General features: G+C 32.6%; 4 protein-coding genes and 1 pseudogene across 5 annotated transcripts; all 5 read right to left on the reverse strand.

Annotated features, from left to right (window-relative positions):
• Positions 1–479: 479 nt before the first annotated feature.
• On the reverse strand, positions 480–5,312 carry LOC111296052 (ubiquitin-conjugating enzyme E2 2). Its single transcript, XM_022890070.2, has 5 exons — positions 4,960–5,312; positions 4,860–4,885; positions 3,705–3,794; positions 3,509–3,597; positions 480–1,021 (listed from the first exon to the last, which is right to left on the reverse strand). Exons 1-5 carry the CDS (start codon positions 5,082–5,084, stop codon positions 893–895), a joined length of 459 nt encoding a protein of 152 aa, XP_022745805.1. The 5' UTR covers positions 5,085–5,312; the 3' UTR covers positions 480–892.
• A 995-nt stretch (positions 5,313–6,307) lies between these two features.
• On the reverse strand, positions 6,308–7,823 carry LOC111297069 (LOB domain-containing protein 20-like). The gene is made up of 2 exons (XM_022891659.2): positions 7,040–7,823; positions 6,308–6,881 (listed from the first exon to the last, which is right to left on the reverse strand). Exons 1-2 carry the CDS (start codon positions 7,418–7,420, stop codon positions 6,534–6,536), a joined length of 729 nt encoding a protein of 242 aa, XP_022747394.1. The 5' UTR covers positions 7,421–7,823; the 3' UTR covers positions 6,308–6,533.
• Positions 7,824–9,079: 1,256 nt separating this feature from the next.
• LOC111296406 (histone-lysine N-methyltransferase SUVR3-like) lies at positions 9,080–11,699 on the reverse strand. The gene is made up of 2 exons (XM_089769069.1): positions 10,809–11,699; positions 9,080–9,607 (listed from the first exon to the last, which is right to left on the reverse strand). The coding sequence occupies exons 1-2, from the start codon at positions 11,539–11,541 to the stop codon at positions 9,219–9,221; spliced, it is 1,122 nt and encodes a 373-aa protein (XP_089625195.1). The 5' UTR covers positions 11,542–11,699; the 3' UTR covers positions 9,080–9,218.
• Positions 11,700–15,785: 4,086 nt separating this feature from the next.
• Positions 15,786–20,606, reverse strand: LOC111295875 (ubiquitin-conjugating enzyme E2 2-like). Its single transcript, XM_022889652.2, has 5 exons — positions 20,305–20,606; positions 20,205–20,230; positions 19,049–19,138; positions 18,861–18,937; positions 15,786–16,358 (listed from the first exon to the last, which is right to left on the reverse strand). The coding sequence occupies exons 1-5, from the start codon at positions 20,427–20,429 to the stop codon at positions 16,230–16,232; spliced, it is 447 nt and encodes a 148-aa protein (XP_022745387.1). The 5' UTR covers positions 20,430–20,606; the 3' UTR covers positions 15,786–16,229.
• Positions 20,607–21,626: 1,020 nt separating this feature from the next.
• Positions 21,627–23,101, reverse strand: LOC111295876 (LOB domain-containing protein 20-like; annotated as a pseudogene). The gene is made up of 2 exons (XR_016346824.1): positions 22,367–23,101; positions 21,627–22,208 (listed from the first exon to the last, which is right to left on the reverse strand). The product of XR_016346824.1 is annotated as an LOB domain-containing protein 20-like (transcript).
• Positions 23,102–23,642: the final 541 nt, after the last annotated feature.

Genomic DNA, 23,642 nt, shown 5'->3' on the forward strand with positions numbered 1-23,642 from the left:
CAGAAAAACCATTTTGTTGTGAGTTTCTTAGTACAGGGATCAATATATTATTTTTTATAATTTAGGAATCAAAACGATATTCAACTAAAATTTTAAAGAATCCACTCTTAATATTATATATTCATAAAATATTATTTTTAAATAAATTATATTTTAATTATATATAAATCTAATATTTTATTACATTAGCATTTTAAATGAAAATATTAAATAATAATATTATTAATATATAAATGTAAAATTAAATAAACAATAAAATATATACCTCAAGACAAATCAAAACAAAATATCCCAAAACCCATAACCATTTTTATCAGATCCGAATAAAAATTCATCGAGTTCGAATTGTTTTGCAATCAACCTTTGACTGAGATAGTTATTGTCAGAGTTTTGTATTAGATGCAGAGAGCGGTTTAGACTCTAAACACAGTGCTTGGTATTCACAAAGAGAAGCAAAATAACCAGCAAATCCGACTAGATTCAAGCAAAACAGGAGTTCCTAGCAGCCATTCCCATTCATATTGTTTGAATATCTTACTGATTCAATTACAATGAAAAGCCCCTCCAATTTGGTCTCTGAGAGCAAGCATTCTCCTGCCTTGGACATTAGCGCTAGAAAGATACTCATATACAGATGCTACAAAGAGAAATTGACTGTTACATTACAGAAAAGACGAGGAAAGAATAGGATTCAACATCAAGAAACCAGCAAAAACAGAGAATGTATAAGAGGCAGGAATCAAATCATTCAAAGAAATCATCACCGAACAAAGCACACGAAAACAGTCGATAGTATTCCACTCCCCAACAAGATCTTTGGGGAATGGTCTTCAAGTTTGCTAGCACCAGCACCAGCATCGCCACCAGAATTCGTTATTTTCAAACACTGCACTCAGTCAGCAGTCCAACTCTGCTCCACGATTTCACGCACTCTTCGGTTGTACTCCCGCTTATTCTCACTAAACATGCGAGCAGCTTCAGAGTTTGCTGGAGAGTTTGGGTTTGGATCACAAAGTAGAGACTGGCACAAGCACAACAATGTAATTAGCATGTTTAATATGCTTTAATTGAGAACCTTGGAATCACATTTCCTCAACTTTTGAGCAAAGCAAACTAAGTTAATCAAACTGCACAATAATAATTAACAAGAAAAACCATACATACACAACAAAGTCCTGATTAGAGACCACTTTTCAAAATGCTTGCTTTATGTTAATCAGAACAGTACCACTTAATCACAATTTTCAAAGCAATTCCTATCAAATGCAATGATTTAATAACTGCTCATAGGATGAAGTTGTGAGGATCAACAAGCATCTTACATCTCTTCACCCACCATAAAAAGGATTAAACTTGATCATAGTGCACATGACGCCAACAGTTATTCAGCCACATGTGCAAAGACTTATGCTGACTGCCTACTGACAAGAATGTCAAACCATGTTTAAAAGAAGTACAAGAATGAAATGTGCCTGCTCTAATGTACCAAAAAGATGAACAAGAACAAGACAAAAAGGCTTGCAATATTTAAGTTTCTTTTCTTCAAGTGGAAGCTTTTGCCTTGTTTAGAATGTAGGTCCAGATATGCAGTCTAAGCAAGATGAAGGGGATGGGGATGAACTGAATGTGCTAGAGAATCTGGAGGACTGTGAAATAAGCTAATAAAGTTTTCAAACTCATGGCTTTAACAAGACTAAAAACCTCATCTCACGACCAGGATGGATGATCCTTGACAACAGCTCAACAATCAGCACAAGTTCTCAGAAAGTAACAGCTTTGAGATACTTCATTCAGAGACATGGGCTAGCCTCCTTTACACAAATTCTAGCCAACTATTCCCATGTTTTTCTGTGCAATAAATAAATAAGATGCCAGAGATACGAGGGGTATTCATCAACTAAGGGAAGAGATGAAAAAGAGAAATATGAAATGCAAGAAGTCAGTAAATTCTGAAAAGGGGCCATGAAGGAAGGATATGTAGGTTTTTCCCATGTTTAGTCAAAGACTATGCAAATAACATAGGCTCCTGCAAAATGGATCTAATTCTTTAGTTCTTGTTTCTCTGATATTCAAGTTCCTTCTAGAAAACTCTCTTCTACAGATATACTTTACGTTTTAAAAGAATTGGACTTGTTTGATGTTTTATGTCTCATTGTTAACTGTTTTTGGTGCTTTCTTGTATACTTCCCTTCAATGTGAATGTGTAACAGAGAGGCACCCTTTTACAACATTATGAATTATTACTTTCATTTATAAGAAAATGATGGAGAGTTGACAGAACAAAAGCTCGGGCCATAGTTCCTGCAACCTCTTCCTCAATTATCTAGTAAAAAGGTGGTGAACAAGTGCATCCACTGGCATCATCAAAATTTTTTAAATATATAAAAGGCTACAACAAAAATCTGCCACTAAGGCCAGGTAGATCAGTCACTCTTTTGTTTTATTGAGCTTGTTAAGTGATACTCCAGGTCAAACAGAATTGTCAGTGATTACACGATCTAGTACTACTAGCATCTTACCACCTTTACTCCATGTAATAAAGACAGGAAATTTTCACATATAAAGGGAGAAACCCTCCATCCCTCAATTTTGTTCCACCATGCATGACATGCATAAGCACTTCGTTAAAGAACCAAGACATTCTTACCTATGAAAAGAAATTTTACAGACATTATTACCTATGAAAAGAAATTTGACAATAACAACTTATTGACTTTTCTTCATGGACAAAAAGGAGAAATAGACAAAAGTTAAAGGTAGAGGAATATGACAGCCTGTCCATTCCCAAAATTGGCCTACAATTCAATTATGGTACATAGACCTACAGCCTGCATAGGCAGAATTATATCTCTACCACACATGCATCCTCCTGCACTGCAGTTTATATTGCATTATCCTCACAACCACTCTAGTTCTGTCAAAAGGCTTTAGTTTATTAAAGTTTGATATATCAAGCTTCCACAGTTCAATTATTTTCAGGGAGTCAAATCTTTGGCTTAATAAACATTTTACGTTTCTCATGTGCCTAGGTTGTGAATGAATCTCTTTGTATGTATTATATGTCACATCTTTCCTTATTATCTTTTTTCGTTTGTTATTAAATGCAAACACTGATTGGCCAAAAAGAAAAAAAACATAAACACTAAGACAGACACACAGCAATAGCCAAATGACTTACGCAGTAAATATTAATATTAATAACTGAAAATTTCTCGATTAAGGTTTCTCAGATTGATATACTTTAAGAAGCTAATTGCAATCACCAAAATATCAATGAAAAGTATGCTCATCGCATTGATAGTTGTGATAGACTCAACTTAAGCAAAGGCCTCATACTTTGTTGCAGGAAAACAGATAGCAAAGAGGAACAACCACTCATGCAAAAACATAGATAACTCAAAAAGTTTGAATTTGAAATCAACAAAGTGCAAGCACCATGGTTTAGGGGAAGCCATTGATGAGAAACAATTTCTTCAGAAAGAAAATAAAAACGCATAGAATGCTGCACCTGGATAGAGGTGAGTATAGCTGCAACATCATATATAGGACTCCACTGATTTTGCAAAATATCAAGACAAATACTCCCATCTGCATAGACTGATCAAGACATGACAGATTATTAGATGGCAAAAGACATAAACAGACCCATTTTGCACATAAGGCCACAAAAAAAAAAAAATCAATGAACAAAATCTTGTACATACTATTTGGATGAAACATTCGTGAGACGAACCGGACAGTTGGAGGCTTATTTGGATAATCCTCCGTAAACTGCAAAGTCAACTTGAACGTACCTGAAAAATCTCAAGAAATTTCTTGTGTCACATGAGAAATAAAAATTAATTTAGTATCCTTAAAACAAGAAGATTAAAATATCACTAAGGTGGTAACAGAAAGAATAACTAGGCAATAACAAACAAGAAACCAGTGACTAATGTGTCATGTAACTCATGAGTCATACTCTTCATTTTATTGATTCCAGCCAAAACTCGTCAAAGCTATGAAAAGTGCACCTAAAACATAATGTCCTTTTTCTTGCAAAAGAAACATGAAATGTCTAAACACCATAAAATTAACAATTTATTAAGTCTTAACCTTGCTACCCCTACCAAGCCCTCAATATCCTCTTTACAATCAAACCACCAAGTTATAACAACAAAAAATTTGCACAAAGTTTACCATTTGAAATGTCACAGTTCTAAATTCCAAAGATTTCATGTAAAAATTTCACAAGTCATAGTACCAAGGAAAAAATCACACCAAATTCCAACAAACAAGCGATATACCGAACATGACTTACTAATTCTTCATGCTAAACTGATCAAACAAAACATTCAACAGCAGATAGCGGCAAAGAAAAGTAAAGAAAATGCAATTTCTATTGCGGCCAAAACCAATGATCAATTGACAATAATCATCATAACCATCAACAGAAAACCCAAGAGGACTAAACCATAAAAAAAAAAGATAAACTCTGGAGCCAAACATCACAAAATAGTTCATCAATAATAAAACAGATTGCGCAAAAATTCAACTACACTCCCCCTTCATCAGCTCAGAAAATCATGTGTCCTTGAATCAAGTATCAATGCATATTGATTTAAGCATGCATGTTCAAAAATCCATAACAGTTCAAATTTCAAGGAAAAATGACTAAATCAGCGGGAATGGAAACAACAAAATGATACCAATTCGTTGATTTTCACCTAAAACCCAAAAAGGTAACATTATTAGCAGCTCAAATTTCACAACTCCACAAAAATCCAATAAGAAAACGTCAATAGCATAACATATAAAACAAAAAATTTATAAATTCAAGTGAAAGAAAACAAAAACAGAAAAAAAGAACAAATTTTTACCTCCATCCCATGGAGTATCATCAGGCCTGCAAAAAAATCAAAAACCCCAAAATTAAAAAATAAATCAAAAAGAGAAAGAAAGGAAGGAATTGAGAAATACCCAAAAATGACAGCGTTCCAAAGCATGATATTATTATCTTGAGGAGCCCCACTAATACCAGCAGGTGGATCCTGCTGTAGCCTCTTGAAGTCTCTCATCAGCCTCTTCCTCGCTGGGGTTGACATAGCCTTCTTCTTTTTCTAAAACCAATCCAATCCTAAATAAAAGGAAAAAAAAACCCAATTTTCTTTTACAGAGAGAGAGAGACCTGTGGGGAAATCTATGAAATATCCATCTCTGGAATTTTGGGTGTTTCACAAAAGAGAGGTCAAGCTAGGGTTTTTTTGTTTCCTTTTTCTTTTTTAGCGAAGGAGTGCGGGTTTGTTTTTTTATATGATAAGAAAAGAAAAAAATGGGTGGCGATTCCATTGCTTATGGTTAAATAAGTTTTGAAACGGACGAATAGTATGCTGCCACAGCATTGCCAGCTAATTTCTATTTCTATTTTTTTCTTTTTTTTTTCCCAAACTTTTGATGATCTTTTTACCCTTATTTTTTATTGTTCTATTTTCCCAAATTTTGTATTAATATTTTAGAGGAGGAAAAATTAAAAGATTGTGTAATATTATTTTATTTTTAATACATATAGGCATAAAGGTTTATAAATGTAAAGCTTTATTATATTTTATATTATACAATAATATATGTTTAAAGAAAAAAAATTAAACTCGATGTTAATTTTGAAGTTAAAATAAAATTTGTAGCTTGAATTACTTGCATCTATGATTGACTTTTACTCATTTTGAAGTTGTAAATAAATACGATGATTTTTGTATTTGTATCATATAAATATTAAAATTTATATATTTGTATTATATTTTATATAAAAATTATGTATGATAATTTATGTCAATATAAAAATATAAAATATATTTTTTTAATTTTACTAAATACATTTATAATTATTGTTATAATTTTAAATCGTATTACTTTTGTATCTTATTTTTGTATTGTATTTACGTCATATTACTATATTATATTTTAGATTATCATATCTAGCTGTAACAAAAAGTAAGTGGGAAAGAATAAAAAATAATTACACTTGCACATGGATGCTTGCATTTGGTGTCTTACATGTTGAGATGTGATTTTTGAGAATGTGATGGTTGAGAATTAAATTGTTGAGAGGATAAGATTATAATATTTAATATAGATGAAATTTTATTGATTAAAATTCTCATTTTTTCTAAAAAAATTCATGTTATTATTTTTGGTGAGAACATGATATCCATGAAAAAAAAATTGTATTTTCAGGAATGTAATATAACAAACATGAAAATTTACTTTCCACCAATAAAAATTAAAAGATATGAGTGCATCCCATTATACCAAACCTCAACAAGCAGGAAAAATATAAGATTATTCTCATAAATCTAATTGGCATATATCATATATGTTTATTTTATGGTTTGGGAATATATAGTATAAGATTATATAAATGGAAATATTTTTGCATAGAAGAAAAGAATCTGTATGACTCATATCTATATATTAATAAAGTCAGAATTTTATTGATTTTAAGGGAAAAAGAAAAAGAGAAGGAAAAAAAAATATATATATATATATTCTAAAGTTTATCTCCGATGATTAGCAAAAATGGCCGGAATCTGGCTATCTTGTTCATCATCTTCGTCATCATGGCATGGCCTGGAGAGCTGAAGACGGTCCATGCTTTGAGAAGAATTAGGTGCAGTAGTTTCGGCCACAAGGTCAAAATTGTGGGTGAAGTTGCTTATGTTTATGAGGTTATTGGAAGCTGAGGAATTGTTTGAGTATGATGGCTGTAGCAATGCAATATGTTGTTCATGATGTTGTTGTTGCTGCTGCTGTTGCTGTGAGCTTTGAAGGGCATTTGCCATGACAAATCGACTGTTAATCAGTTGGTTTTGCACCATTGCTAGCTCGGCTTGTAGAGATGCTACCTGCAAAAAACATTACAATAATTTTCTATCAACTTTAAGCATGAATTACCTCATTCCTATTCACTTCAACTATCAAGAACAACCCATAAATGGAATCAAATCTGACCAACAAAAGAAAGGAAGACATTAGATACGGTAGTGCTTGTGTGTTAATTAACCTGTTGTTGTAAGGAAAGTATGGTTGAGACACAACCATAAACAGGGTCCGATAGTCTGGCCTGAGCTTCATATGATATGGTGACCACAGCATCATGTCTCCGGTTCATCGGAATGTGCAGCAAGAGCTTTGAAACGTTACTAGCACCGAAAACCTTGTGCACGGCAGCAAACCTGGCTGCACCCTGGTCTGAGCCAAAGTGGGGTGCAAAAATGCACCCACTAATACACTTCCTTCTCAAGAACTTGCATGCCCCACATGGGGATGCTGGGACTGGGGCAAGTTCTGCCACCCCCGGCTCAGCCTCAACCGGCATGGTGGCCCGCTTGCCAGTGCCCTTCCTACGAGTTTCAGACACGCCATGGCATTGTGGCTCAGCCATTTCAGGGATATTATAGGTTCAAAGAAAGCAAATGAGAAAGGTGGTGATTTTGGTTGCTTATATGTGAATAAAATGGAATAGGAGGGCACGTTTGTCTCGTGAATGGGGTTGCCAAGAGAAATGTGGTAAGCTTCCTTTTCTGTCTTTCTTTTTTCTGTTGGGTTCAAAAAAAAACTTTATAATATAAAAATCAAATACAGAAAGAGAGCGGGGGCGTTATCGTTGTGGGGAAGGGAGGGAGTGAAATGAGAAGAGGCTGAGTGGTGTGAGGAGCACGTGCAAAGGGAGTGGCTTCGTTTGAGTCTTTGAGATAATGGGATTTGAGGATTCGTTAAAATTAGTAGTTTAACCAAGGTGTTAGATATGAGATAATATAAAATGGTAAAACAACATGAAAAAAAAAAAAAAATTTCATGTATACCTGTTAATTTTAAACATCATACAGTGATATGATATAAAAAAATATGATTTAAAATTTTAAAATTTTAATAAAAATTTATATAAATTTAATATAAAAAACTGTTTTACATTTAATATATCAATATGAATTATGATAAGATAATTTTCATATTTTACATTTGTTATATAAAAAATAGATAAACACGTATACATGAATTGCTATGTCCAATTTCACGTGTGGGAGTTGAGGAGGGGTTGTGTTTATGGGAAGGCACAAGATTTGTGCTACCCGTGGCGTGTGGGATTAGTAGCTAGCTACCAAACTTGCATGGTTGTCATGCCAAAATGCCATGAATGAAGTTTCAGCTTCTAGTCCGTTCTTGTTGTAATGATGTGTATAATACCATAACTTGCCATTACTGGATTTAGTATATATTTGACAGTTTTTCATTACAAAACAAAATAAAACTCTTTGTCCAAATGGAACCGAACATAGTTTTCCTAGCTAGTTAACTTGTACCATCAACCTAAGCTACAACAAAACTAACATCTTGAACAGACAAGACAAACCGTAGTTGCATTTGAGAAAAGGAGGAGAGAACTGGAGCATATTTTCTGAGACAAACGAATTTGTACAAGAATCAAGACCGTAAATCGTCAACAGATGGAGAACAAAAACACATATTGTTGCTCATCATGTCCAATTAGCAAGCTAGGTAATTTGTGCTTCCAGAAGGAATGAAACTTCAATTTTGACTAAGGGTCCATTTTTCATGAACGATAAAAACGACTCCAATGAGATTAAAAACAATGGTGTCGCTGAAATTAATTATTATAACAATGAGGTTGAATCTTGTAGTAATAACATTAATATCAGTGATGGGGATATGTATTTGGATATAAATAACAGTGAGATTAGATATCACACTTAACTGCCATAATTGAAAAATGTCTTATATTTGAATTTTACACCAAGACAGTCAAGTGTCTAAAGTTTAGACCCTTCCCCTTCCCACCTCTAACTGGGGAGGCAGTGAAGTTGAAAACCTTCAACTGCATAATTGGGGTGCTAATGCTATCCAAATGCACCCCACAATGCAGTTGGAGGTGAAAAGGGGCTTGGATTTGAACGCAACGAGGGGTTAGATGGAATCCTGGATTTCTAACATGTAGATATTGAAAAGTTCTACTTGCAGTGCTCTGTGTACCAAAAAGCAAAGGTTCTCTAGCATCGTTCTCTTGAAAAGAAACAACAGAAAATTAGCCTCAAATTGCGCTTGCTTGATTGCCTTAAATCTCATGGCTATACATTTGGTTGGGACAATTAATTTACAATTTTATGAGCATCACCAGTCAATCGTGGAGCAATGCTTTCGGTTAATGAGAGCTTAGGTATTTTTCAAGTATGTTCTGAAGGTAAAGTTCCAAAACAACAAGAGCTGCTACAGAAACATTTCAAGCCCTTAGGCCTGACTCTAATTTCGCCATAGCTAAAAGTGAGCTCCTTATCTTCTTTTATGTCTTTTGAAGCAAAGAAACATAGATGAGGCAACAAAGCTCCTGACCTTCTCCCAAGTACTGTTGATAAATTACCACCATCACAAGAATGGTTAATGAAGCGAGCAACATTTCCAGCTCTTGTGGCATCTATATTAATCCTCAAGCATGCCTTCCCAGATGGAAGATGTTCTCTCACAACTAGCAGAGCAGAAGAAAAGTGGCTGTCTGAAGCAAGTTCATCATAGATTTGTTGCCTCCTCCTAGCTTCTTTTGTTGTTAAAAGCTCACCTATCCAAGCAAATTGCAAACAGAACAGCATTTAAGGACTAATCTCCAGAGATAAGAATCATGAACCAGCTCTGCACAAATGAGGAATAACAGAAGCAATAATTTCCATCCAAAATATGTCCCCAAGCAATGTCTTCCAGACAGTGTGTTCTACTTTGGGGACACTGAATGATGTGCACAAAGTATGAAACCGAACAGGGATGATGGAGAGGAGGTGGGGGGAAATCATGATTAAAGCCTTAACATCTTGTGTCCAATGAGGTTTACAAAAGTTTTTTGAATGATGTAAAAGTTTAACACCAACATTAATTCAATAAGACCGACGTCGCTTTGTATTTATCATGGGAAAGACACATTAAGAACTTACAACAGTAAGAACCACAAAGCAAGGACAAGAAGATGGCAAGAACCTGAAAGCAGAAAGGGGATGATGCAAGAAAAACCATCAGTCTGATCAATAAAGAGTGACGCCCCCCATTTGGCAAAAGATGCCAAGTTGTTACACATTGGTGACATGAAGCAAAATAGCATGGAGGAAAACAGAGGAGAAACACAAAAAGCTACATGGATTGCTAGAGGAGAAGTATTATCTAGCTTGCATCATTAATTAGTGATGGTGATGTCACTATATTATGCGCATGCATATCTTCAAAGTTCAAAACTTATTTCCTTTTTCCTGTGCTTTCTCCAAGTCATCATATCTTCACAAGAGAAATATTATCTAGCCTAAGTCTAGATCTGGCAATTCATGTATATGTGTTTGTTTATTTCATTTCAAACACGCGTAAAATATAAAAATTCCTGAATCAAATTCATGTGACTTGTCCAACACAACACTTTTTTTTTTTTGCCAAACCCATACATGATTTTTGCTAAATTTTAAATAGTGATGCTTTCATTTTTTCGTAACGTTTTCATATCCTATCACATTTTCTTGTTTAAAATGGTCAGGCTGACCAGAGTCGTACTTCTCATTTCTTAAACCCAGTGCCATCTTTTAAGAATCATCAATTAGTTTAACCAAGAATAACCAACACAACAATTGGCAAATCTGCTGAGAATGCAACTAAATTCACCTAAGATACTATAAAAAGAAATCCTCGCAACATTTTCGTATTAAATGATTCATTTGGAGTAAAAGAAAAAATACATATAACTAAGGAACAAAGAAAGCTAAAATTTGAAAATAACTAGTAAGTACCTGCATACTCACAGACGAATTGCCCCCGCTGAATCCATTGAGCAGCATATAAGCCCCATCCTTTTCTTACATCTCTTACAATCTTCAACTTAACTTGTATGCCTCTCTGGCTCAGTCGATTCCCACACTGCAACCCGCAGCCGCAACTCGGTCCGCATTCACTCATTATCCCCATCCCCTCGTACCACTCCAACTCCATGCAAGGACATCCAATCACATTATCTTCACTCACCTTTTCACACCTCTCGCACTCACACCCCGACTCGTCCACTACACCCACCCAACTTGCTCCAAGTCGAGTCATCGAGTCATCAGCACAACCCATTTCAGCATCCGGCAAGCTCGACCCAGAAGGTACCTGACTCTGCGACGACTTGGGTCCCCAAGATTGGCGCTTTAAAGAAGGAAAAGAAGAAGAAGAAGAAGAGGGGATGATTTGAGAAGGGGTGTAGATGAAGTAGGCATAAGGGTATTGATCGACCGTGTTGTGAAATGGGATGGGAAGGTTTTCAAACGATCTGGAAGCGTCGAGGGAGCGGTGGAGAGTGATGGAAAGGGAAAGTTGGTGAAGGGTTTTGCAGGTGAGGGAGATTGTAGCAAGTTCTTGAGGGGTTAGCCATGGAAGGACCAGGACTGCGCATTGAAAGAAAGGGTGGTTGAAGCCTCGGCTTCCTGGGTCTAGCTCGTTTTGATGGGATTTTTTGGGTGGTGGTGGTGGCGACGGCGGCAACATGGAGAAGGATCTGGTTGGGTTTGGATTAGAAATTTAGAGCTGCTAGTTTCGAGACGAGCTTATCATAAGACATGGCTACAATTGGATATAATGTCTTTCGACCTCAATTTCATTTTCTTTTATTTGAGCCCAAAAACAATCAATCTCAAAAGTTTAAGGAGGAATTAAGAAAAATAGGTTAAAAGGTCTTTCTATTTTGATTTAATTCAATATTCATTTAAGTCTTTAAAATTTTACTTATAATAATAAAAACCCTTACTTTTTTATTTTAATTTACTTGGACTCTTAAATGAATTAAAATCTAATCATATGACAAAATTTAATCAATTAATCTTTTAATTACAATCAATTGAATTCTTAAAAGATCTTATTTCAAAAAAAAAATCTTAAAGAGAAAAGAACAAAAAAATTTATTTTATTTATTATTTATATATATCTATCTATTGCATAATGTGATAAACTTTTATTTTGTTATTGATATCACATAAATCAAGTTAAATCAATTTAAATTTTGCATCAAAGTTGTTATCTAATCTAAATTAATTTGCACTATAAAAATAAAGTAAAAAGGAAGTATCAAACAACATAGTAGAAATTAAGAAAAAATTGTAATAATTAAGTTGAAAATAATCAATATTAAGTGCAATCATGAATTACAACAAGAAAAGGGAGAATTAAAGAACTTATAATGCACAACCACATATTTTGGATACTTATTAAAAAATTACTTTGGTTCACATCTGTAATTTTGAATACTATACAAACATCAATCTAAAAATAAATCAAATAAATTTAAATAAATAATTAATTAATTAAAACAGTATGTACAAGCCACAACGAATGGAGAGGACCATTATGATACCTAGTGACAAATCTCTTTGGAGATTCTTGCCTTGTCATGATTTAAAATTCTTAAAATTACCAAAAAAGATAAAAGGGTAAACTATTAGAAAAAAAAAAAAAAAAAACCATACCTCGACACTCATAACTAAAAGTGTAAAATATATATTAGTACTCGTAAATTATTCGGGTTCGATTCGAAAAAAACTCGAATTCAGTTCGATTATTATCGAGTCGAGCTCGAATTTGAATAGCTCGACTTATTGATCGAGTCGAATTCGAGTATTCTTATATCTGACTCGAATAGTTCACGAGCCTAATCGAGCTTTTATATTTAAATATATTTTTATTATTTTAATTAATAAAATATTTCGAGTCCGAGTTCGAGTTCGCGCATGAATAATCGAACTCTTGTCGAGTATACGAATCGAGCTTATTTTTATATATTAATTAAACTTAATCGAGCGAACTCGAGTAACTCGAATTCGATCACGAATCAAGTTCGAGCTTGAAAAATAAAACTCGATCAAGTTCGAACCGAATATTGAGTCTCGAATTGTGAGTCAAGCTCGAACTCGAATTTCTCACTATTCAGCTCAGCTTGACTCGTTTACAACCCTACTCACAACCTAATAAAAACCAATATAAGCAAAAAAAAATTATTTTATAACTAGATAGCATTCCATTGATCCCAAAAAGAAATACGTATTGGATAATAATAATTCCTCAAATTATCATATTAACATTAAAATACAACAACAAATGGGAATTATCCAGTAGGATCTTTGTAGCAAATTCATAAAAACAATCTGATAAAGACAAACATCAGAAGTTCTAATAGACCAGTGATTATAGTTTCATACATAGATACTTTTTATACATATATATATATATATATGTATGTAAGTACACATGTGCATGTGTATGTGTATGTATATATAAATACATGCATACATCAAAGTTGAATACTAAGGGCATATTTTTGATAAACTATGCTTAAACAAAAATTAATTACTACTCATAATAATCACATTTAGAAACAAAAATTAAAATGACAACCATAAAAATCAAGATTATACAAACAACAAAAGAAACACAACGTTTATCTTTACAAATAAAAATCATGTTGCTTTCTTATAAAAACATACACTATCTTTAAACTTTCATTGACACAACAATCTCATCAAGCTAACAGTTCCTAAAGCAATAAATCACAAACCATATTTTATTCATCTTGTCAAGAAGGAACAAGTGCACGTCATGACCCTTTTGTACTTACTGGGAAATTCAAAAGATTCAAGGGAGTTCAAGTCCTTACGATCTTCCTCAATTCTTTAACCTCACTCTTTCATATTTATTTAAAAAAAAAAAACTAAAAGCAAGAAATGGACCGAAAGAGAAAAAGAATGATAGATCTGATTGTGGGTAGGAAAAAAAAGAAAAGAAAGAAAGTAAAGAAGATGAAAAATGAAAAAAAAAAATAAAAATCCACTCCTACTTAACCTTTGGCCTTTGTATTTTTTTCCTCAACCCAAAAGATTTGTTGTATAAAACTGAAAGGGTTCATGCGGAAGAGAAGTCATTAAAAGATTGGCTAAAACTCAAAAACAAAAAAAACTAAACGGAGCTGAAAAGTTGGGAAATAGAAATGATTGATTAAATATTGAATAAAAAAAAAAGAATGAAAGTTTTTTCGCCTTTTTTTTTTTTTTTTTCATTCCTTTTACATATGATTTTTAAAATATTAAATATAAAAAGTATAATAAAAATATTTTAAAATAAGAAAAGCAAAATCAAAGGTGGCATGTGAAGAAGGTAAAAGATTTTTAGTACAGGTTTGATGTTTGTTAGGTGTTAGGTTTCTTTGTATAAAAATAAAAAAGTGTGATGTTTTATCTTTACGAATCAAAATAGAGTTGAAATCGGATCAGATTTGAGACAAATTTTATTCATTTTAAATTTAATTTAATTTTATATGTTATAAATTTGAATTTAATTTTATTTAAATTTTATTTTATTTTTTTATATTCGAATTCGATCTCGATCAAATATTATATAAATCGTGTGATTTTATTCCACTCGAAATTAATAAAATATTTATTTTTTAAAATATAAATATTATTTTTTAAATATAAATATTTTAAAATATCATTATATATAAATAAAAAATTAATTAATTAAAAAATAAATTTTTATATAATTTTGGGTTGAATTGAGTTTATTTAAAATTCGATCCTGACTTGATCTCATTTGTTTCATAATCTTACTCGACTCAAAATTCGAATTTCATAAAAAAAAAATGATTTCGTAAGATTGAATCAAATCAAAATCTGTTTGTGATAGATTAAATTATCAACCTTAAATCAAAAACTCAAAAAAATAACAAAAAATAAGAACATTTAAAAATTAACAAAAAAATATTTTTATCAGATTTCTTTATTTTTCATTCACCAACTTTTTTCAACTTTTCACCGATTTCCATCTCTTCACTGACTCTTTTTATGTAGACAAATCAATCTCTTATCAATTTCTATCATCAATCCACGAAAAATCAATTTATTACCAACTTTAATCATAAAAAAAATCATAAAAAATTAAAAAAAAATTTATTTTTTGCCATAGGCTCTAACCCTCTAAAAACAATCTTTATCCCAAAAAAAAGTGAAAAAAAAAAGGTAAGGTGGGAAAAAAAGCTGATGACGTGGACACTTCCAAAAGGCTCCAATCTCTACAACTTTCATTTTATAGATTTTTTATTCCCCTTTTTTCTTAATTTTAAAAGTTTAATTGATTATAATTTAAAGATTAATTGATTTAATTTTATCATATGGCTAAATTTTATTCACTTAAAAATTTAATTGAATCAAAATAAAAAATTAAAAGTTAATTGATTGCAATAAAATATTATAAAATTAAATAATTATTAAATTTGTGTTCGGAATTTTTTTTACTTTGTTGACAGAAAAACCATTTTGTTGTGAGTTTCTTAGTACAGGGATCAATATATTATTTTTTATAATTTAGGAATCAAAACGATATTCAACTAAAATTTTAAAGAATTCACTCTTAATATTATATATTCATAAAATATTATTTTTAAATAAATTATATTTTAATTATATATAAATCTAATATTTTATTAAATTTACATTTTAAATGAAAATATTAAATAATAATATTAATACATAAATATAAAATTAAATAAACAATAAAATATATACCTCAAGGCAAATCAAAACAAAATATCCCAAAACCCATAACCATTTTTATCAGATCCGAATAAAAATTCATCGAGTTCGAATTGTTTTGCAATCAACCTTTGACTGCAATGCTTATTGGCAGAGTATTGTATTAGATGCAGAGAGCGGTTTAGACTCTAAACACAGTGCTTGGTATTCACAAAGTGAAGCAAAATAACCAGCAAATCCGACTAGATTCAAGCAAAACAGGAGTTCCTAGCAGCCATTCCTATTCATATTGTTTGAATATCTTACTGATTCAATTACGATGAAATGCCCCTCCGATTTGGTCTCTGAGAGCAAGCATTCTGTTGCCTTGGACATCAGCGCTAGAAAGATACTCATATACAGATGCTACAAACAGAAATTGACTGTTACATTACAGAAAAGACGAGGAAAGAATAGGATTCAACATCAAGAAACCAGCGAAAACAGAGAATGTCTAAGAGGCACGAATCAAATCATTCAAAGAAATCATCACCGAACAAAGCACACGAAAACAGTCGATAGTATTCCACTCCCCAACAAGATGTTTGGGGAATGGTCTTCAAGTTTGCTAGCACCAGCACCAGCATCACCACCAGAATTTGTTATTTTCAAACACTGCACTCAGTCAGCAGTCCAACTCTGCTCCACGATTTCACGCACTCTTAGGTTGTACTCCCGCTTATTCTCACTAAACACGCGAGCAGCTTCAAAGTTTGCTGGACAGTTTAGGTTTGGCTTACAAAGTAGAGACTGGCACAAGCACAACAATGTAATTAGCATGTTTAATATGCTTTAATTGAGAACCTTGGAATCACATTTCCTCAACTTTTGAGCAAAGCAAACTAAGTTAATCAAACTGCACAATAATAATTAACAAGAAAAACCATACATACACAACAAAGTCCTGATTAGAGACCACTTTTCAAAATGCTTGCTTTATGTTAATCAGAACAGTACCACTTAATCACAACTTTCAAAGCAATTCCTATCAAATGCAATGATTTAATAACTGCTCATAGGATGAAGTTGTGAGGATCAACAAGCATCTTACATCTCTTCACCCACCATAAAAAGGATTAAACTCGATCATAGTGCATATGACGCCAACAGTTATTCAGCCACATGTGCAAAGACTTATGCTGACTGCCTACTGAAAAGAATATCGAACCATGTTTAAAACAAAGAACAAGAATGAAATGTGCCTGCTCTAATGTACCAAAAAGATGAACAAGAACAAGACAAAAAGGCTTGCAATATTTAAGTTTCTTTTCTTCAAGTGGAAGCTTTTGCCTTGTTTAGAATGTAGGTCCAGATATGTAGTCTAAGCAAGATGAAGGGGATGGGGATGAACTGAATGTGCTAGAGAAGCTGGAGGACTGTGAAATAAGCTAATAAAGTTTTCAAACTCATGGCTTTAACAAGACTAAAAACCTCTTCTCACGACCAGGATGTATGATCCTTGACAACAGCTCAACAATCAGCACAAGTTCTCAGAAAGTAACAGCTTTGAGATACTTCATTCAGAGACATGGACTAACCTCCTTTACACAAATTCTAGCCAACTATTCCCATGTTTTTCTGTGCAATAAATAAATAAGATGCCAAAGATACGAGGGGTATTCATCAACTAAGGGAAGAGATGAAAAAGAGAAATATGAAATATGAAATATGAAATGCAAGAAGTCAGTAAATTCTGAAAAGGGGCCATGAAGGAAGGATATGTAGGTTTTTCCCATGTTTAGTCAAAGAATATGCAAATAACATAGGCTCCTGCAAAATGGATCTAATTCTTTAGTTCTTGTTTCTCTGATATTCAAGTTCCTTCTAGAAAACTCTCTTCTACAGATATACTTTACGTTTTAAAAGAATTGGACTTGTTTGATGTTTTATGTCTCATTGTTAACTGTTTTTGGTGCTTTCTTGTATACTTCCCTTCAATGTGAATGTGTAACAGAGAGGCACCCTTTTACAACATTATGAATTATTACTTTCATTTATAAGAAAATGATGGAGAGTTAACAGAACAAAAGCTCGGGCCATACTTCCTGCAACCTCTTCCTCAATTATCTAGTAAAAAGGTGGTGAACAAGTGCATCCACTGGCATTATCAAAATTTTTTAAACATATAAAAGGCTACATCCAAAATCTGCCACTAAGGCCAGATAGATCAGTCACTCTTTTGTTTTATCGAGTTTGTTAAGTGATACTCCAGGTCAAACAGAATTGTCAGTTATTACACGATCTAGTACTACTAGCATCTTACCACCTTTACTCCATGTAATAAAGACAGGAAATTTTCACATATAGAGGGAGAAACCCTCCATCCCTCAATTTTGTTCCACCATGCATGACATGCATAAGCACTTCGTTAAAGAACCAAGACATTCTTACCTATGAAAAGAAATTTTACAGACATTATTACCTACGAAAAGAAATTTGACAATGACAACTTATTGACTTTTCTTCATGGACAAAAAGGAGAAATAGACAAAAGTTAAAGGTAGAGGAATATGACAGCCTGTCCATTCCCAAAATTGGCCTACAATTCAATTATGGTACATAGACCTACAGCCTGCATAGGCAGAATTATATCTCTACCACACATGCATCCTCCTGTACTGCAGTTTATATTGCGTTATCCTCACAACCACTCTAGTTCTGTCAAAAGGCTTTAGTTTATTAAAGTTTAATATATCAAGCTTCCACAGTTCAATTATTTTCAGGGAGTCAAATCTTTGGCTTAATAAACTTTTTACGTTTCTCATGTGCCTAGGTTGTGAATGAATCTCTTTGTATGTATTATATGTCACATCTTTCCTTATTATCTTTTTTCGTTTGTTATTAAATGCAAACACTGATTGGCCAAAAAGAAAAAAAACATAAACGCTAAGACAGACACACAGCAATAGCCAAATGACTTATGCAGTAAATATTAATATTAATAACTGAAAATTTCTCGATTAAGGTTTCTCAGATTGACATACTTTAAGAAGCTAATTGTAATCACCAAAATATCAATGAAAAGTATGCTCATCACATTGATAGTTGTGATAGACTCAACTTAAGCAAAGGCCTCATACTTTGTTGCAGGAAAACAGATAGCAAAGAGGAACAACCACTCATGCAAAAACATAGATAACTCAAAAAGTTTGAATTTGAAATCAACAAAGTGCAAACACCATGGTTTAGGGGAAGCCATTGATGAGAAACAATTTCTTCAGAAAGAAAATAAAAACGCATAGAATGCTGCACCTGGATAGATTTGAGTATAACTGCAACACTACACCGATTTTGCAAAATATAAAGACAAAACCTCCCATCTGCATAAACTGATCAAGACATGACAGATTATTAGATGGCAAAAGACAAAAACAGACCCATTTTGCACATAAGGCCACAAAAAAAAAAAAAAAAATCAATGAACAAAATCTTGTACATACTATTTGGATGGAACATTTGTGAGACGAACCGGACAGTTGGAGGCTTATTTGGATAATCCTCCGTAAAATGCAAAGTCAACTTGAACGTACCTGAAAAATCTCAAGAAATTTCTTGTGTCACATGAGAAATAAAAATTAATTTAGTATCCTTAAAACAAGAAGATTAAAATATCACTAAGGTGGTAACAGAAAGAATAACTAGGCAATAAAAAACAAGAAACCAGTGACTAATGTGTCATGTAACTCATGAGTCATACTATTCATTTTATTGATTCCAGCCAAAACTCGTCAAAGCTCATGAAAAGTGCACCTAAAACATAATGTCCTTTTTCTTGCAAAAGAAACATGAAATGTCTAAACACCATAAAATTAACAATTTATTAAGTCTTAACCTTGCTACCCCTACCAAGCCCTCAATATCCTCTTTACAATCAAAACACCAGGTTATATCAACAAAAAATTTGCACAAAGTTTACCATTTCAAATGTCACAGTGTTAAATTCCAAAGATTTCATGTAAAAATTTCACAAGTCATAGTAACAAGGAAAAAATCACACCAAATTCCAACAAACAAGCGATATACTGAACATGACTTACTAATTCTTCATGCTAAACTGATCAAACAAAACATTCAACAGCAGATAGCAGCAAAGAAAAGTAAAGAAAATGCAATATCTATTGCGGCCAAAACCAATGATCAATTGACAATAATCATCATAACCATCAACAGAAAACACAAGAGGACTAAACCATAAAAAAAAGGATAAACTCTGGAGCCAAACATCACAAAATAGTTCATCAATAATAAAACAGATTGCGCAAAAATTCAACCACACTCCCCCTTCATCAGCTCAGAAAATCATGTGTCCTTGAATCATGTATCAATGCATATTGATTTAAGCATGCATGTTCAAAAATCCATAACAGTTCAAATTTCAAGGAAAAATGACTAAATCAGCGGGAACTGAAACAACAAAATGATACCAATTCGTTGATTTTCACCTAAAACACAAAAAGGTAACATAATTAGCAGCTCAAATTTCACAACTCCACAAAAATCCAATAAGAAAACGTCAATAGCATAACATATAAAACAAAAAATTTATAAAATTCGAGTGAAAGAAAACAAAAACAGAAAAAAAGAACAAATTTTTACCTCCTTCCCATGGAGTACCATCAGGCCTGCAAAAAAATCAAAAACCCCAAAATTAAAAAATAAATCAAAAAGAGAAAGAAAGGAAGGAATTGAGAAATACCCAAAAATGACAGCGTTCCAAAGCATGATATTAGTTTCTTGAGGAGATACACTAAAACCAGCAGGTGGATCCTGCTGTAGGCTCTTGAAGTCTTCCATCAGCCTCTTCCTCGCTGGGGTTGACATAGCCTTCCTTCTTTTTCTAAAACCAATCCAATCCTAAATAAAAGAAAAAAAAAACCCAATTTTCTTTTACAGAGAGAGAGAGACCTGTGGGAAAATCTATGAAATATCCATCTCTGGAATTTTGGGTGTTTCACAAAAGAGAGGTCAAGCTACGTTTTTTTGTTTTCCTTTCTCTTTTTTAGCAAAGGAGTGTGGGTTTGTTTTTATATGATAAGTTTTGAAACGGACGAATAGTATGCTGCCACATCATTGCCAGCTAATTTCTATTTCTATTTTTTTCTTTTTTTTTTTCCCAAACTTTTGATGATCTTTTTACCCATTTTTTTTATTGTTCTATTTTCCCAAATTTTGTATTAGTATTTTAGAGGAGGAAAAATTAAAAGATTGTGTAACATTATTTTATTTTTAATACATATAGCATAAAGGTTTATAAAATGTAAAGCTTTATTATATTTTATATTATACAATAATATATGTTTAAAGAAAAAAAATTAAACTTGATGTTAATTTTGAAGGTAAAATAAAATTTGTAGCATGAATTAGTTGGGTCTATGATTGACTTTTACTCATTTTGAAGTTGTAGATAAATATAATAATTCGTGTATTTGTATTATATAAAATATTAAAATTTATATATTTATATCATATTTTATATAAAAATTATGTATGATCATTTGTGTCAATATAAAAATATAAAATATATATTTTTTATTTTATTAAATACATTTATAATTATTGTTATAAAAATATACTTTTGTATACATTTATAAAAATATACTTTTGTATCTTAATTTTATATTATATTTACGTCATATTACTATAATATATTTTAGATTATCATATCTAGCTATAACAAAAAGTAAGTGAAAAAGAATAAAAAATAATTACACTTGCACACGGATGCTTGCATTTGGTGTCTTACATGTTGAGATGTGAATTTTGAGAATGTGATGGTTGAGAATTAAATTGTTGAGAGGATAAGATTACAATATTTAATATAGATGAAATTTTGTTGATTAAAATTCTCATTACTTCTAAAAAAATTCACGTTATTATTTTTGGTGAGAACATGATATCCATGAAAAAAAAAAATGTATTTTCAGGAATGTAATATAACAAACATGAAAATTTACTTTCCACCAATAAAAATTAAAAGATATGAGTGCATCCCATCATACCAAACCTCAACAAGCGGGAAAAATATAAGATTATTCTCATAAATCTAATTGGCATATATCATATATGTTTATTTTATGGTTTGGGAATATAGAGTATAAGATTATATAAATAGAAATATTTTTGCATAGAAGAAAAGAATCTGTATGACTCATATCTATATTTAATAAAGTCAGAATTTTATTGATTTTAAGGGAAAAAGAAAAAGAGAAGGAAAAAAAAAAAATATATATATATATATATATATTCTAAAGTTTATCTCCGATGATTAGCAAAAATGGCCGGAATCTGGCTATATTGTTCATCATCTTCGTCATCATGGCATGGCCTGGAGAGCTGAAGACGGTCCATGCTTTGAGAAGAATTAGGTGCAGTAGTTTCAGCCACAAGGTCAAAATTGGAGGTGAAGTTGCTTATGTTTATGAGGTTATTGGAAGCTGAGGAATTGTTTGAGTATGATGGCTGTAGCAATGCAATATGTTGTTCATGATGTTGTTGTTGCTGCTGCTGTTGCTGTGAGCTTTGAAGGGCATTTGCCATGACAAATCGACTGTTAATCAGTTGGTTTTGCACCATTGCTAGCTCGGCTTGTAGAGATGCTACCTGCAAAAAACATTACAATAATTTTCTATCAACTTTAAGCATGAATTACCTCATTCCTATTCACTTCAACTATCAAGAACAACCCATAAATGGATTCAAATCTGACCAACAAAAGAAAGGAAGACATTAGATACGGTAGTGCTTGTGTGTTAATTAACCTGTTGTTGTAAGGAAAGTATGGTTGAGACAACCATAAACAGGGTCCGATAGTCTGGCCTGAGCTTCATATGATATGGTGACCACAGCGTCATGTCTCCGGTTCATCGGAATGTGCAGCAAGAGCTTTGAAACGTTACTAGCACCGAAAACCTTGTGCACGGCAGCAAACCTGGCTGCACCCTGGTCTGAGCCAAAGTGGGGTGCAAAAATGCACCCACTAATACACTTCCTTCTCAAGAACTTGCATGCCCCACATGGGGATGCTGGGACTGGGGCAAGTTCTGCCACCTCTGGCTCAGCCTCAACCGGCATGGTGGCCCGCTTGCCAGTGCCCTTCCTACGAGTTTCAGAAACGCCATGGCATTGTGGCTCAGCCATTTCAGGGATATTATAGGTTCAAAGAAAGCAAATGAGAAAGGTGGTGATTTTGGTTGCTTATATGTGAATAAAATGGAATAGGAGGGCACGTTTGTCTCGTGAATGGGGTTGCCAAGAGAAATGTGGTAAGCTTCCTTTTCTGTCTTTCTTTTTTCTGTTGGGTTCAAAAAAAAAACTTTATAATATCAAAATCAAATACAGAAAGAGAGCAGGGGCGTTATCGTTGTGGGGAAGGGAGGGAGTGAAATGAGAAGAGGCTGAGTGGTGTGAGGAGCACGTGCAAAGGGAGTGGCTTCGTTTGAGTCTTTGAGATAATGGGATTTGAGGATTCGTTTAAATTAGTAGTTTAACCAAGGTGTTAGATATGAGATAATATAAAATGATAGAACAACATAAAAAAAAAGAAAGAAGAAGTTTCATTTTTATGTGCTAATTTTAAACGTTATACGGTGATATGATACAAAAAAAAATATGATTTAAAATTTTAAAAATTTAAAAAAAATCGATATAAATTTGATATAAAATATTATTTTGTATTTAATATATCGATATGAATTATGATAAAATGATTTTCATATTTTACACTTGTTATATAAAAAATAGATAGACACATTTACATGAATTGCTAGGTCCAATTTCACGTGTGGGAGTTGAGGAGGGGTTGTCTTTATGGGAAGGCACAAGATTTGTGCTGCCCGTGGCGTGTGGGATTAGTAGCTAGCTACCAAACTTGCATGGTTGTCATGCCAAAATGCCATGAATGAAGTTTCAGCTTCTAGTCCGTTCTTGTTGTAATGATGTGTATAATACCATAACTTGCCATTACTGGATTTAGTATATATTTGACAGTTTTTCATTACAAAACAAAATAAAACTCTTATGTCCAAATGGAACCGA

Source organism: Durio zibethinus, chromosome 12 (genome assembly GCF_047325235.1).
Source record: "Durio zibethinus cultivar Kanyao isolate XHJ-2024 chromosome 12, ASM4732523v1, whole genome shotgun sequence".
Classification (NCBI taxonomy): Eukaryota; Viridiplantae; Streptophyta; class Magnoliopsida; order Malvales; family Malvaceae; genus Durio; species Durio zibethinus.

What these genes read in the sequence shown, in the direction of transcription:
- LOC111296052 (XM_022890070.2), bottom strand. Translation starts at nt 5,084, where the DNA reads ATGTCAACCCCAGCGAGGAAGAGGCTGATGAGAGACTTCAAGAGGCTA. An exon ending in TGGAACGCTGTCATTTTTGG is followed by an intron (nt 4,886 to 4,959) that starts GTATTTCTCAAT and finishes ATTTTTTTGCAG; the next exon opens with GCCTGATGATACTCCATGGG. An exon ending in CTATACTCACCTCTATCCAG is followed by an intron (nt 1,022 to 3,508) that starts GTGCAGCATTCT and finishes TGCTTGTGCCAG; the next exon opens with TCTCTACTTTGTGATCCAAA.
- LOC111297069 (XM_022891659.2), bottom strand. Translation starts at nt 7,420, where the DNA reads ATGGCTGAGCCACAATGCCATGGCGTGTCTGAAACTCGTAGGAAGGGC. An exon ending in TACTTTCCTTACAACAACAG is followed by an intron (nt 6,882 to 7,039) that starts GTTAATTAACAC and finishes TGTTTTTTGCAG; the next exon opens with GTAGCATCTCTACAAGCCGA.
- LOC111296406 (XM_089769069.1), bottom strand. Translation starts at nt 11,541, where the DNA reads ATGTTGCCGCCGTCGCCACCACCACCACCCAAAAAATCCCATCAAAAC. An exon ending in ATTCGTCTGTGAGTATGCAG is followed by an intron (nt 9,608 to 10,808) that starts GTACTTACTAGT and finishes TTGCTTGGATAG; the next exon opens with GTGAGCTTTTAACAACAAAA.
- LOC111295875 (XM_022889652.2), bottom strand. Translation starts at nt 20,429, where the DNA reads ATGTCAACCCCAGCGAGGAAGAGGCTGATGGAAGACTTCAAGAGCCTA. An exon ending in TGGTACTCCATGGGAAGGAG is followed by an intron (nt 19,139 to 20,204) that starts GTAAAAATTTGT and finishes GAGATTTTTCAG; the next exon opens with GTACGTTCAAGTTGACTTTG. An exon ending in TTATACTCAAATCTATCCAG is followed by an intron (nt 16,359 to 18,860) that starts GTGCAGCATTCT and finishes TGCTTGTGCCAG; the next exon opens with TCTCTACTTTGTAAGCCAAA.